The 13669-nt window shown below is 35.4% G+C and overlaps 1 protein-coding gene across 2 annotated transcripts in view; it reads right to left on the reverse strand.

The window, feature by feature from the left end:
* The window catches only part of LOC143256433 (epidermal growth factor receptor-like), a 150534-nt gene that overhangs the window by 38264 nt on the left and 98601 nt on the right, over positions 1 to 13669 (reverse strand). Inside the window, exons 2-4 of one of the 2 annotated variants that reach the window (XM_076513661.1) lie at positions 7787 to 8395; positions 5077 to 5201; positions 2573 to 2789 (exon numbers count right to left, since the gene is read on the reverse strand). In XM_076513661.1, the coding sequence (XP_076369776.1) occupies positions 2573 to 2789; positions 5077 to 5201; positions 7787 to 7874 (430 nt within the window). In that variant the 5' untranslated portion in view covers positions 7875 to 8395. The remainder of the gene's footprint in view (positions 1 to 2572; positions 2790 to 5076; positions 5202 to 7786; positions 8396 to 13669) is intronic. The other variant, XM_076513662.1, reaches the window with a different exon arrangement.

The raw sequence follows: 13669 nt of genomic DNA on the forward strand, positions 1-13669 counted from the left end.
AATAGTGGAGCTACGGCAAACAACATTATGAAAATATATAAAACATACATTAGACCCGTCATTGACTATCCAGCCCCTGCATGGATAAATGTAAGCAAAAAACCACTTCAAACAAAACTACAAACAATGCAAAATACACTACTCACAACAGCTTATAAAGTACCCAGAACAACATCTGAATTCATGGGTAAATACGCACGCATAGAAACAATAGCAGATAGACTCCTACATAGTACAATAAATTATTTTGACAAAAATGAACTAGTAAGCGAACTTGACAGGTATTTTACATGACGAGGATAGACCTAAGCACCTTTTCCCAGTGAATATATATTTTCTAAATAATTAAACAAAAGGCCACCTATAAACTAGACTCCACATTAGATTAGGGATTAATTACAAAACATTGAAAGGTTTTTTTATGTAAACATTTTATAGTTAATACCTAACTGATGGCCCGGCATGGCCAAGCGTGTTAAGGCGTGCAACTCGTAATCTGAGGGTCGCGGGTTCGCATCCCCGTCGCGCCAAACATGTTCGCCTTTTCAGTTGTGAGGGCGTTATAATGTGACGGTCAATCCCACTATTCGTTGGTAAAAGAGTAGCCCAAGAGTTGGCTGTGGGTGGTGATGACTAGCTGCCTTCCCTCTTGTCTTACACTGCTAAATTAGGGACGGCTAGCACAGATAGCCCTCGAGTAGCTTTGTGCGAAATTCAAAAAACAAATAAACAAACCTAACTGATGAAAGTGTAAATAAATGTTTTATTTGTACCAAGTGTATGTGTAGATTGTGAATGAACATTGCCCTGAAAGGGGCCTGAGTAAGTGTGGGTTATTCTGGTCCTCATGTACCATGTATAAATACACTTGACAGTTGTAAAACCAAAATTTGAAGGAAAGAAGAAGAGGTTAACGAAACCTGACCCTCCTGTGTAGATAAACATCAATACCCACTCAGTGAATAGAGAACATGTCAGGATTTATATGTCGTTACATATAACAAGTTGTCTCCCCGGAGGGAAGTTCATAGAATGACAATGCTAAAATTCGTGATTCGATTTCCCGCGGTTGACACAGCAAATAGGCTAACGTGATCATGCTCTACGGCAAACGTAAATATATTTGACAGTTTTATCTAAAGATGAGACATAAACAGAAATATTCCAAGTGACACCAATGGAGAGTAGATTATGTTACCCATGCTGTGTCCATGCCGATGAGGCTTTTCACCCACTAATACGATACCTCATGCTGGGTGTGAATCAGATTAAGTGAACCGTAATTATTGTCAATTTTATTTAAGTCATTTTTCATAAAAGATGTATAGGTACGCATTAATAACAAAACATTAATTACTTAAGTTTATGTGCACAATTTTCATTTATTCTTTATTACGAACCTTAAAGTAATATTGACGTGAAAAAAACTAACACGAAAGGCCACGCAGCAGCGAGGCTTAGGAACAAATTTGAACAATGAGGACCAGATGTTAACGTAACCTAGAACATATTATCATCCTTGTAGTTCAATGCAGAGTAATATGAAGTGAAACTGTCTTCTTATAAGATTGTACCGACTGTAAAGACATTACTGGGACGCCCTCTCAGTATCAGTAAAAAATGTCCACATATACAACAATCACGCAATCTAAATATCACCATTGCTGAATTTATCGCGTCAACGAAAGTTTTTGATTTGCTGTAATGCGCCATCTACATTAGTAGTTCGAAAGTCATAGATACGACATCAAATAAATTACAGTCGTTGAATATCGGACAATATATTTTTGTTGTGTACAATGATTTTCTACGAATGACTGCGATAATAAACAAATTATTTCTCACTGAATATACTTAACATATTGGCTGTGCGAAATTTACGGTTAGTGCCTTTTGGTGACAACAAACACACTGGATTCATCTTTTACACCGACTCGTTAGTTAGTTTTCTAAATATTAAGTAAAAACTTGTATGCAGTAAGAGCAATTATAATAACAACAAAGTAAATAAATAAGTCGTGAAGATTTAGTTTGGTTTGGTATGTTTTTAATTTCGCGCAAAGCTACACGAGGGCTATCTGCGCTCAACGTCCCTAATTTAGCAGAGGGAAGGCAACTAGTTATCACTACCCACCGCCAACTCTTGAATTACTCTTTTTATCACGAATAGTAGGATTGACGGTAACATAATAACGCCCCCACGGGTGAAAGAGCGAGAATGTTGGTGTGTAACGGGGATTCGAACCCGCCTCAAGCGTCCTAACGCTCTGGCAATAATTAAGTAGCAAAGAAAATTTACGTCTAAAGTAATATACTTGTTTTCTGTAATAATTACCGCTTCTAATATTTGAATGATGTGTTTTACGGAACTGGGTCGTTTAAGATATAAATGAATCAAAAGGTTTTTATCATTATTTTCATTTGTATGGTTATTGTATCACTATGAAAGATAAAATACACAAAGGCAATATAACTTATAATTTTATAGAAACATTTCTGGCGTATTTTGAAGTTTGAAGTTACATTCTAGTATATTAAATTTGATTAATATCTTGCTTTTATTCTGACTTACCTCGCAACGATGGCATTTCTAAGGTTTCCATTTTGTTCAAGGTGACCATTAAAGCCAGCTTCTTTTCTGTTTTATTAACTTGCAGATTGAACAGGTTTCGACCCCGGATAATCATCAAACTTGGAAGAACAACCCGCTTGACTTTGACATGTGAGATCAAAACGTACCCTGTAACTTCTCTAATATCTCGTAGAAAACTCAGATCAATATTTTCATCCTAGACAGATACACACACAACAAATCAAAAAATAAACCGATTACATGTGCAGAGATAAAGATTTTAATCAATTAAAAACAGAGACAGTTGTGTTAGTGTTCAAAGGTACAGTTGTGTGGCGTGACGATTGTCTAGGACTACGTTCGTTAAAGCGTTTTCACGTTGTATCATAGTAATGACCTAAAATTTTGGATCGAAAGGCTTTGATAATTAAAAACAGAATTTTCCTAATATAATAGATACTGTTATTGTATCCATGATTTAATTAATTGGTGGGTTCCTCACCAAACATTAAATATATATACTTGTGATACAAACATTACACAGAGAATAAAACCTAATTTCTTCTGTTTAACACGATAAGTCAATCAGGAAGATGAATCGTTTAAAATTCCTTGTTTTATCATTCAGAGTGGATCTCTGCAAAATAACAAAGCCACTAGAAGAGAGATTACTCTCCCAATGCATGCCCATAGACTACAAGATTATTACGCATGAGGTAATTAAGGTTTAGCCTGGTTGAACATAAAATGAATCAGGTTTGCACACTGGGTCATGACATGTGGTAAATTTTCGTTTGACTTCAGGTCCATGAGTGAGACATAGCATACCTCCACGTGAAATTTAAAACCAACCTCAATTCAGGGGTATAATAACTTATGAACATTTAATATTTTGCAGACCATCTATATATCACATAATGTATTAAAATAAAACGTGGGGAAGGTCCGGTGTTATCACAAGGATCCACGTTTGTATTCCAATTATTAATATCTCAGTTTAGTATGGGTAAGCAACCAGTCGCTGTTAAAACTGTAATTTCGTGAGTGGGTCATCAATAATTAGAATTTGTTTGTTGAACTGTAGCGGTATTTCTCTAGGTCTAAACTAAAGTTATTCCAAGCAGATAAAAATTCTGATTTTTCTCAATTACTAGGCTATAAATCATCTTAACAGTTTTATTATTAATAATCTATAGAAACATAAAGTATGGATATATATTTACATTTTAAATTACAATTAGTGATTTTGGAAATTACTTATGTAAGTATATAAATTGTAACACAAAGATAAAACTTATACGTGTTTGATTAATTGTTTGTTCCTCTAAGCCTAAGTACTTGACTTATACCACCTATCTTCAAACATTTTTTCATCCTATAAAAACATTTTTTTCAAACACGTTAATAGTAATATGAATAAATTGCAAAATACTGTTGATGTTTTTAAAATAATATTTTAATTGTCTCATCAAGCCAAAACTGCAAGTTAAAGAAAAACACCTTAACAAACTGAAAGCAGGAACTAAAGCACCTAGAATGTTCATGTATTAAAATATGTCGACACTAACGTCAGCTAGCGTTCTCATCTTAGCCTTACTTACGTCACATAAAACTTACAGGGCAACGACGACAGTAAACTTAGGCCTAGAAGTGTTCGTACATGATTAAATAACAACTACAAACAAGAAAAAAAATAAGTAAAGTTGTTAAGATTGTTTGTCAGAAATTTCAATCCACATTTCAAGGTAAAGCAAAAGTGGATGTTAAATATTATTGTTACCAATGTAAATGTGAAAACTCAGATTAAAAAACTTATCCATATAACGGGTGTAAATGATACATACCAAAGGCATGAGTTAAATATGACTATGTTTGTAACTTATTAAAAACATATAAAGTTGTTTAGTAGCTTACCCAAAGGAAAGCTGCGTCATGTATTTCAACCGATTGATAGGTATGTGTGTGACACATTGTGATTAAGTGTTGCGTCTTCATATTATTACGTACAATTTAGTTTTTTAAAAAGTCAAACAAATGTTTTATTCCAATTTTTTTAAGCGTGTGCTATCATAAAAATTTATCGAATGTGCAATATTGTGAAAATATGCTATCAATACATAGGCTAGAATACAAAAACGACATTTTCCCTATTTTTGAAAAATGAAGAAAAGAAAAACAAAAATGAGTGATATAATGTCCATAAAACGAATTATAAATATTGTGCTATGTTAAATAGGCTTGTACAACATAAAACCACTAAGATGTATGTGATTGTTACTGAGAAAAAATATAGTCACGGATCGTATATAAATAAGTTGTATCTAACATAGTAAATATACTATCTATATAACGAATAATGACAACACTTATTTGTCTAATGAATCAAAATTTTGATCTAAGTTCGATCTATTTATAGTTGTGCTACTTTCTAATGCGACAATGTTACTTGCAAACAATAAAAGCTTCTTAAGTTGTAATAAAAGCTGTACAGAAAAGAAACAAACCTCTAACCAGGTCAACTCCAAATTGCCATCCACGTAAGTACAGTTCGTGTATCTGTCTCGTAGATTTTGGTAGTGGTGTTTCCTGTTTGATGGCACGGACATAAGAGCTTCGGTTCCTATGCATACTGTGTGAAGAACAAGGCCTCTTTACAATTAGTACGCAATTACTTTAACATATTAACACCAACCTCATTATACTGTCTAAACTTAAACACAACAGTTAGTCCATAAAAACTCTAGAAAATTAAAAATTGGGTAAAACTTAGAGGTAATAAAGTTAGTTTCCGCTGTTCTCTCCACTCGACTAACACTATTGTACTGTGTTCTCTAAGTTTTTGCTTGTAACGTACAAAGGCTACACAATAGGCTGTATCTGTGCTTTGCCTGTCGCAGGTATCGAAACCCAATTTTAGCGTTATGTGGTATCAAACTTACAACGGAGCCACCAGGGGGCGTATTTAGTAAACATTATTTCATACACCAAATATTCAATTAAAACTAGAAAAGGGCACAGTAAAGTTACGAAGTATATGGATAAGTAGATTCACTTAGGGAAGTGGGTGCTCGTAACGATTGGACACAGTCGTAGCTTCACTTAGGGAAATGGGTGCTCGTAACGATTGGACACAGTCGTAGCTTCACTTAGGGAAATGGATGCTCGTAACGATTGGACACAGTCGTAGCTTCACTTAGGGAAATGGATGCTCGTAACGATTGGACACAGTCGCAGCTTCACTTAGGGAAATGGATGCTCGTAACGATTGGACACAGTCGTAGCTTCACTTAGGGAAATGGGTGTTCGTAACGATTGGACACAGTCGTAGCTTCACTTCAGGAAATGGGTGCTCGTAACGATTGGACACAATTGTAGCTTCACTTAGGAAGTGGGTGCTCGTAACGATTGGACACAATTGTAGCTTCACTTAGGGAAATGGGTGCTTGTAACGATTGGACACAGTCGTAGCTTCACTTCAGGAAATGGGTGCTCGTAACGATTGGACACAGTCGTAGCTTCACTTAGGGAAATGGGTGCTCGTAACGATTGGACACAATTGTAACTTCACTTAGGAAGTGGGTGCTCGTAACGATTGGACACAGTCGTAGCTTCACTTAGGGAAATGGGTGCTCGTAACGATTGGACACAATTGTAGCTTCACTTAGGAAGTGGGTGCTCGTAACGATTGGACACAGTCGTAGCTTCACTTAGGGAAATGGGTGCTCGTAACGATTGGACACAATTGTAGCTTCACTTAGGAAGTGGGTGCTCGTAACGATTGGACACAGTCGTAGCTTCACTTAGGGAAATGGGTGCTCGTAACGATTGGACACAATTGTAGCTTCACTTGGGAAGTGGGTGCTCGTAACGATTGGACACAATTGTAGCTTCACTTGGGAAGTGGGTGCTCGTAACGATTGGACACAGTTGTAGCTTGACTTGTGAATTTAAATACAAAAACTCCTACACCTTTTTTCCCACAAAATACAACGAACCAAGTAACATCTTTAGTCAAATTAGAAAATCTAGAGTAGCTCAAAGTTTTGTTTCCTCGCAGAGGAGAGAAAACAGATACCCCAGGTCGACGTCTCTATTCCGTTGCGCCTCATAGTTTAACGTTACGTATATTATATATTGTTTAACTTAAACCTCATAATATATTTAAACTAGTCACTCAGACACACATAAAGGTCTACTAATATGATCGTTTTACTTTCATATAACCAACGGTACTAAGGTAGCGATTATTTCTATAGTTAATTTTGCATACATTTTAACACACACACACACACACACATGGAAAAATTCTGAACAAAGTTTATATCAAAGATTATGAATAATTAACATACAGTACGTTTTATACCAAGAAAAGTACCCGGCTTTACTGGGGTTCTTAGGTCGATTTTTAACTGGTCGATTGTGTACGTGTGTATGTTAAAATATTCTACTGTACTGTCTTTTCATACCACAAAATTATTTTAACTGTTTTGTTTGATGTTATTAACCAAACTTTATTTACTTAAAACCTCTTCTAGTATTCTGAAGGTCTGTTCCACGGGTCCTCATGTCTTTGTTTCCCTCCTTTAACTGGTTAACAAATTATTTTTAAAATATGTCATTATTTCTTTATTTTGGGAGATTATCATTACCTTTGTTTTGTTTTCCACAGTATTTGACAGAAACCCTCCACATACTGTTCATTCAGCAAGTCCGATTTAGGACAAAATATAACACTTTCCTACAGACTTTCAGGAATTATGGGGCTTAAGGGTAAAAAAAGATATGGCCAAAATTAATTTTAAACCAAATCTAAAGGCACACACACCCAGAATTCCCTTAGGATGTGTACACAGTTTCAGGTCGCTAGATTATTCCTGTTCGAATTATGACGGTCACATCACACAGACGTTTATAATAGGTTATCCCACTTATTGTCTAATGAGAATCATAACTAACATTTATAAAAAAAAAACATCTCAGTTATAACAGTGTCTGAGGTTTATACAACTTTTAATTAATCAACAAGTGTCAGGCCTAAAGTTTAATAATACCCACTCACTAAGTCGTAAACAAAATGCCAACATTTTATACACTACGTGATTAGGCTAAACAAAATGCCAACTTTTTATACACTACGTGATTAGGCTAAACAAAATGCCAACTTTTTATACACTACGTGATTAGGCTAAACTAAATTCAATACAAGATACTAACTTTTTCTGTTTCTCACCACTGCGTTGTCTGAGGAAGTTGCCGTGAAGAAACAGAATAACACAGTTACGACAATATGATACGAACACATTTCAACTACTGGAAATCTCACTATTTTCTACTTCATTTACTTTATACAAAGAAGTCTTCATTAAGAAGATCAACAGTTTTCCTGGAGCTGGTAACGTCTGTGACGGTAATAACTTTATTCCATGCGAGAACTGAACTTCACCTAGATAACGTTTTGTACATATGAACGAAACATACTATTTATATATACACACAAGGATGTAACCTGACACCTATGAACTATAATATAAATTACAAAATATTTTTAATCCTTTGTTTATTTTTTTTGGATTTGGCTAAAAATGTTTTGGCTGGATCACAGTTTCAGTCACTTCGTTTTTTGATGACTTCCCTGTTTCCACGCAGGTTCCTTCACCATCTTCACGATGTGAAACTGGTTGTCTTCTAAACCGTGGTGCATTTCTCCCTGTAAAAACTATCTTGACAAAGCTGGGTTTCAGAGTACAGTGTACCATGTTACGTTATGGAAGATGTGATCCAATGAGGTCTTCATGAGTAACAACTAATAGCTTGTGATGACACCTGTGTAACAAAATTCCGTGTTTTTTTTTACTAAGCACAACACTGGGAGACGAACGTTTTTCATAAACCGGTATTTTTGAACGAGTAACGTTACGCACATACCTTGAATGATAACATTTTAACTTCTAATGGATAAGATGGGGCTGATATGTTAAAAACCGTAACAAAGTTTGTCGAAGTTGACTCGCGATTAGTGAAAATTAGAAGAAAAAACAGTCTGTAAACTGCTTGCAGCTTGTTTCTTTCTTAACTCGCGCATGGTAGTCAGTGAAATCCGTCAGGTAGTTACTACATACACTACGTAATCTCTCGTGAAGTATCCTGGTCTCTGAAAAACTGCAAACTGTGTTCTTATCTTTTACATACAACAAACCACGTGCTCAGTTCCATTATTTCGAAATAGCTTATGTTGGACTGCTGTGGGTGGTTACAAAATCATTTCAGTTCAGAGTTCGAGAAATGAAACAGGAGTATTTACATCGCAGTTGAAGCGTTGGAAAACCACTTAACCCAACTCGCTGATGACCACTTCCCTTAACTACTAATGGCGACCCTTGGACAGTGAATCTTGATGGATGTCATCGGTTAAATTACTTTCTTAACTGTTGTTATTAAACATAAAGCTGCACAAAAGACCATCTGTGTCTTTGGCCACCAAGGGTATCGATCGAAATCCAGTTTCTAGCAGTGTAAGTCTGTAAACACGCCACTGTGGGACTGGTATTCTCAGCAACAGTCAATCATGTGTTATTTAAAAAGATGTTCTAAAGTGAGACATTTAAAATGGTTTATATAAATTACCTCCACACCCAGCACTGTCTTAAGGACTAAAGAAGAGAAAAGTGTTAACAGTTTGAAATACGAGTTCCGTCGAAGTAGCTTTCCATTTAACACTATATGAACAAACATGAACATAATCTAATGGAATGAACAATAAGGCAAACAAAATAATACAGTTTAGTTCTCAGGTATAATATGAAGTATTTCAAATTAGGTTTGAATTTCACGCAAAGCTACACGAGGGCTATCTGCGCTAGCCGTCCCTAATTTACCAGTGTAAGACTAGAGGGAAGACAGCTAGCTATCACCACCCACCATCAACTCTTAGACGAATAACTAATAGTGGGGTTGATCCATACATTATAACGCCTCCACGGCTGAAAGGAATTCGAACCTACGACCTTCAGATGAGGAGTCGAGTGGCTTAACCACCTAGCCATGCCGGGCAGACGAAATGACAGTTTAGTTTTTAATATAATATCAAACAACAATACGAAATAACTTAAAACTGGGACAGATGAGATGATGTAGTTTAGAGTGTCACACATTATTCCCAACAATAATAGGGACAAATTAGCCACAGTAATTAGAAGGAAACATGTAAACAAACTGTATTACCTACTTTACAATGATAGACATTATTACAGAAAAAAAAAAACCTCTTCAGTATGTTGGCAGCTTTCCCACATCCTTTAAGTCGTGTATTTTATGATAACTGGCACGCTGAGAATTAATTTGATCGATAGTTATTATACATTTAATAAGTACAGGTTACATTAACTCAGTTGAAATTTATGTATGTATGGTGTTTCTACTATGCAGGCTAGAATGACCACAATCGACAGTTGTGAGCGGACAATAGAGAAAAGCTGCGTTATTTCATGCTGTGGTACTGAAAGGTACAGTTCTTTTCGCTAATGGTCCTACAGTAAAAATAAGGGTATCATAACAAGCTCCTGGAAGTCGTGCCTTATCTGTCATTGAACAACCAGTTAATTATTGTTTTGAATTTCGTGCAAAGCTACACGAGGGCTATCTACACTAGCCGTCTCTAATTTAGCAGTGTAAGACTACAGGGAAGGCAGCTAGTCATCACCACCCACCATCAACTTTTGGACTACTCTTTTATCAACGAATAATGGGATTAACCGTCACATTATAACGCCCCCACAGCTAAAAGGGCATGTGTGACGGGGATTCGAACCCGTGACCCTCCCAGTTAATTAAAACAGACTGTAGCTTTTATTTTTTTGTTTATTAATAAAGTATCTGTGCTGTGTTCACCGCGAGTATCGAAACCAGAATTTTAGCGTTATAAACTCACAGACCTACTGCCGAGTCGCCGGGGGCTGAGATTATAGTGGGACGGTTCTTGTAGAGACCAGTCGCAAAAGGTAATTGATCACAGTCCTTATGAAGAATGTTTATTCATCCACCTGTCTATTGTAATTTCTCAGTTATTATTTTTTCCATTGGAGACATATATAGGTTATATATACATTTGCATTGTCTATAGATATTTTTTTATTTATGGAGCAGCCTAAAACAGGTTGGTAGGTACAGAATATACGTGTGCTTCACTCTGATATATATACACAAATTATAATGTCATTTTACTGTTAAAGTTAAACCTTTGTCTTGCTAATGAGCTTAACTGGATTTTGTAAAATTTATATAAAACGTATTTTCTTAAACTGGAGTTAATTTTATACAGTTCACCGTGTTACGTGGAAATACAGACAACAGGATTATGTTGCTGGTTTCGTGTCAAATATGTCCCAGTTTTATTTCAAAGTACGTCGTGTTTCTAATTTCCGAGTTGCACTGTAGAACAGTTTCTGGCAATTCTTCAAGGCCTTTTCTCCATGCAGTTTACCAGGCTAAACTACTTTTGATATACAAGAGCCGTATAATTTCACGGATATTAATTTACAGAGAGAGAAAACATTAAAAATCACTACATATCCTTCAACAACGGCCGAACTCGATTTCAAACAATACACAATTGACTAGTCGTAACGAAGCTATCAGTACACTACGTGTGACATACCTAGCTGGATAAATATAAAATAATAAGAATGTCTTATTTATCCAGAACTAGTTTGTGAAGACAACCGTGTTTTGATGCATTATTTTGAAGACACTAATAAATTACGAACGTTTTTTTCTTACAGTCGATATCTCAAAACACTTTGCTATTGTTAATATTCCTATTTCCCACACACTGGGAATTCTGGGTAAACTCTGACAACTAGGCCTAGTGTTTATATTAATTTACTCGATCGAAAAGGTCTCATTAAACTGTCTTCTCGGAGAAAAAAAATTTATTTGATGTTACAGTAAAGCTACAGAAAAATACACGTTGTGAATAAAATGTTACTTTTATATCACAACTTTTACAGTGTGTGTGTGTGTGTGTGTTAGATCACTTTTAAAATATCCCAGTCATCACTGCTTTAATAAAATACAACTTCGACTGAATATATAAAGATTCCACTGTAAAGCTGTATTTATGTAAATATTAAACCTTTGCTCTCCAACTTCGCGCGCAGCAATCATTTCCGAGTATGGCGCGTGATATCTCCCGCCTACGCCTCTGCCTACATTGTTGTCGTTGAAGAAACTGATTGCTCTTTAAACCTAAAAGGACAGACAACATAACGTCAGTATGTGGGATATGATTTAATAAGTTCATGATAATAAATTACAGTAGTTCGTTCTTTGAGTGTACAGCAACACGGGTGATGGGTTCGTTACAAGTTGATTCAGTCAAACAGTTTTTACACAATCACAAACTGACCGTCACGGTTTTTTGTGACAGTAGGTCAGTGTTTCCTGGCTAATGAATATGAAGTCCAGAGCCTCCACACATATATGTCCGTATCTCATTCAATGTTAGTGTTGGCGACATTGAAAATTAGAGTAATACATCAAATAGACGATATGTAACATTCGTCGTTATGTTTCGAGTAATTAGCAATAAAAAAATTTAAATATATTCTGATAGAATATATTTGACGATACCGAAAACCAAGCAAAACGGTTGACTAAGTAATAAAATCTTTGTATTCGATTTCTTTATATACGGGTTAAAATGGTACGCAACATGGAGTCGTTTGAGGTTACACATAAAACACAAGGTGAAACGTACTTACAAAAACTAATTTCATAACTAGCTGTATAACAAAACACACACTATATACATCTCATAAATTATACAAGTCAACCAATGACAGTTGAGATCTACGTATATGGTAAATATATTATACGTCGTTTATTATGTTTCGCTTTGATTATGAATATATAAATCAGGAAAAGTTACCGACTTCTAGAGAGACTAAAAGTCAACCTGATAATGAGTAGATATAATAAAACCTACATTTATTACTAATAAAAATAAAACAACAAAAAACAGGTTTACTACTCATGATGAAGATGGTAGGTTGACCTATACATTTAAACACACATGTATATATGTTTCTGGACATAAAATCAAAACGCTAAACCTTCAAGAAAAAATATATTAAAAGATTGTGTTGAAAAACCTCCATCAGGTTTTTATTGTTGCGTTTATAAAACTATCACTGTGTTTTGATATTGGTATACCAATAGATTATCACCACGTAACTGGGGTGCGATTCTCTTCACATTTCACGTGTTATTCCCACAACCAAGTAAACAGACGTTCCGCGTGCTCAATGTAATCTCACATCACTTATTTAGATACAAGTTCAAATGTTCGTCAAACTAGTGTTCTACAGCAGGAACATACATTCTTCTATTCAGTAAACATAATTATCATAACATGAAATATACTGACATGAAACACAAAGTAACTGATGCGTTTACAGTTTTTACGGTCGTAGCAAAATCATAGTGTGAGAAACAGAAACAAACCTAACGGAGAAACATCTCATCAAATAGAGAGACAAATGGCGCGAAACAGAAGCTGATGAGCCTAGAATCTAACACAAAAAAAACACGTCTACAAAATGCCGTCAGCAGGATTAATTATCTACATAATGCCGTCAGCAGGATTAATTATCTACACAATGCCGTCAGCAGGATTAATTATCTGTAATTAGCTGATTATTTCACCACAATTCATCTACTCATAAAACTTTTTCTTACAGTAAAACAGGATTTTCCAAAGTTGTTGTTGTTTTGAATTAAGCACAAAGCTACACAATGGGCTATCTGTGCTCTGCCCACCACGGGTATTTTCTAAAGTAGTTGGTACATCCTTTAAATGTTCCAATCCAACTACTTTTGGAGCTAACTAATAAAATCAGTTGTTTTCAACTGGCAAATATCAGTTTGTTGTTGTTTTATTTCTTGGCTTATGGATCAGCCCTCACAAAACATTTTCTACAGAGATACGCGAATTACTAGGTGGATGGATGTATTTATTGTAACATTATAACGGCTATTCGCCACCGTCCCTAATTTTGAACTCAGAACCAACTTTATGGAAGACGGCACCCTACTACACGT

Source organism: Tachypleus tridentatus, chromosome 7 (assembly GCF_004210375.1).
Source record: "Tachypleus tridentatus isolate NWPU-2018 chromosome 7, ASM421037v1, whole genome shotgun sequence".
NCBI lineage: Eukaryota > Metazoa > Arthropoda > Merostomata > Xiphosura > Limulidae > Tachypleus > Tachypleus tridentatus.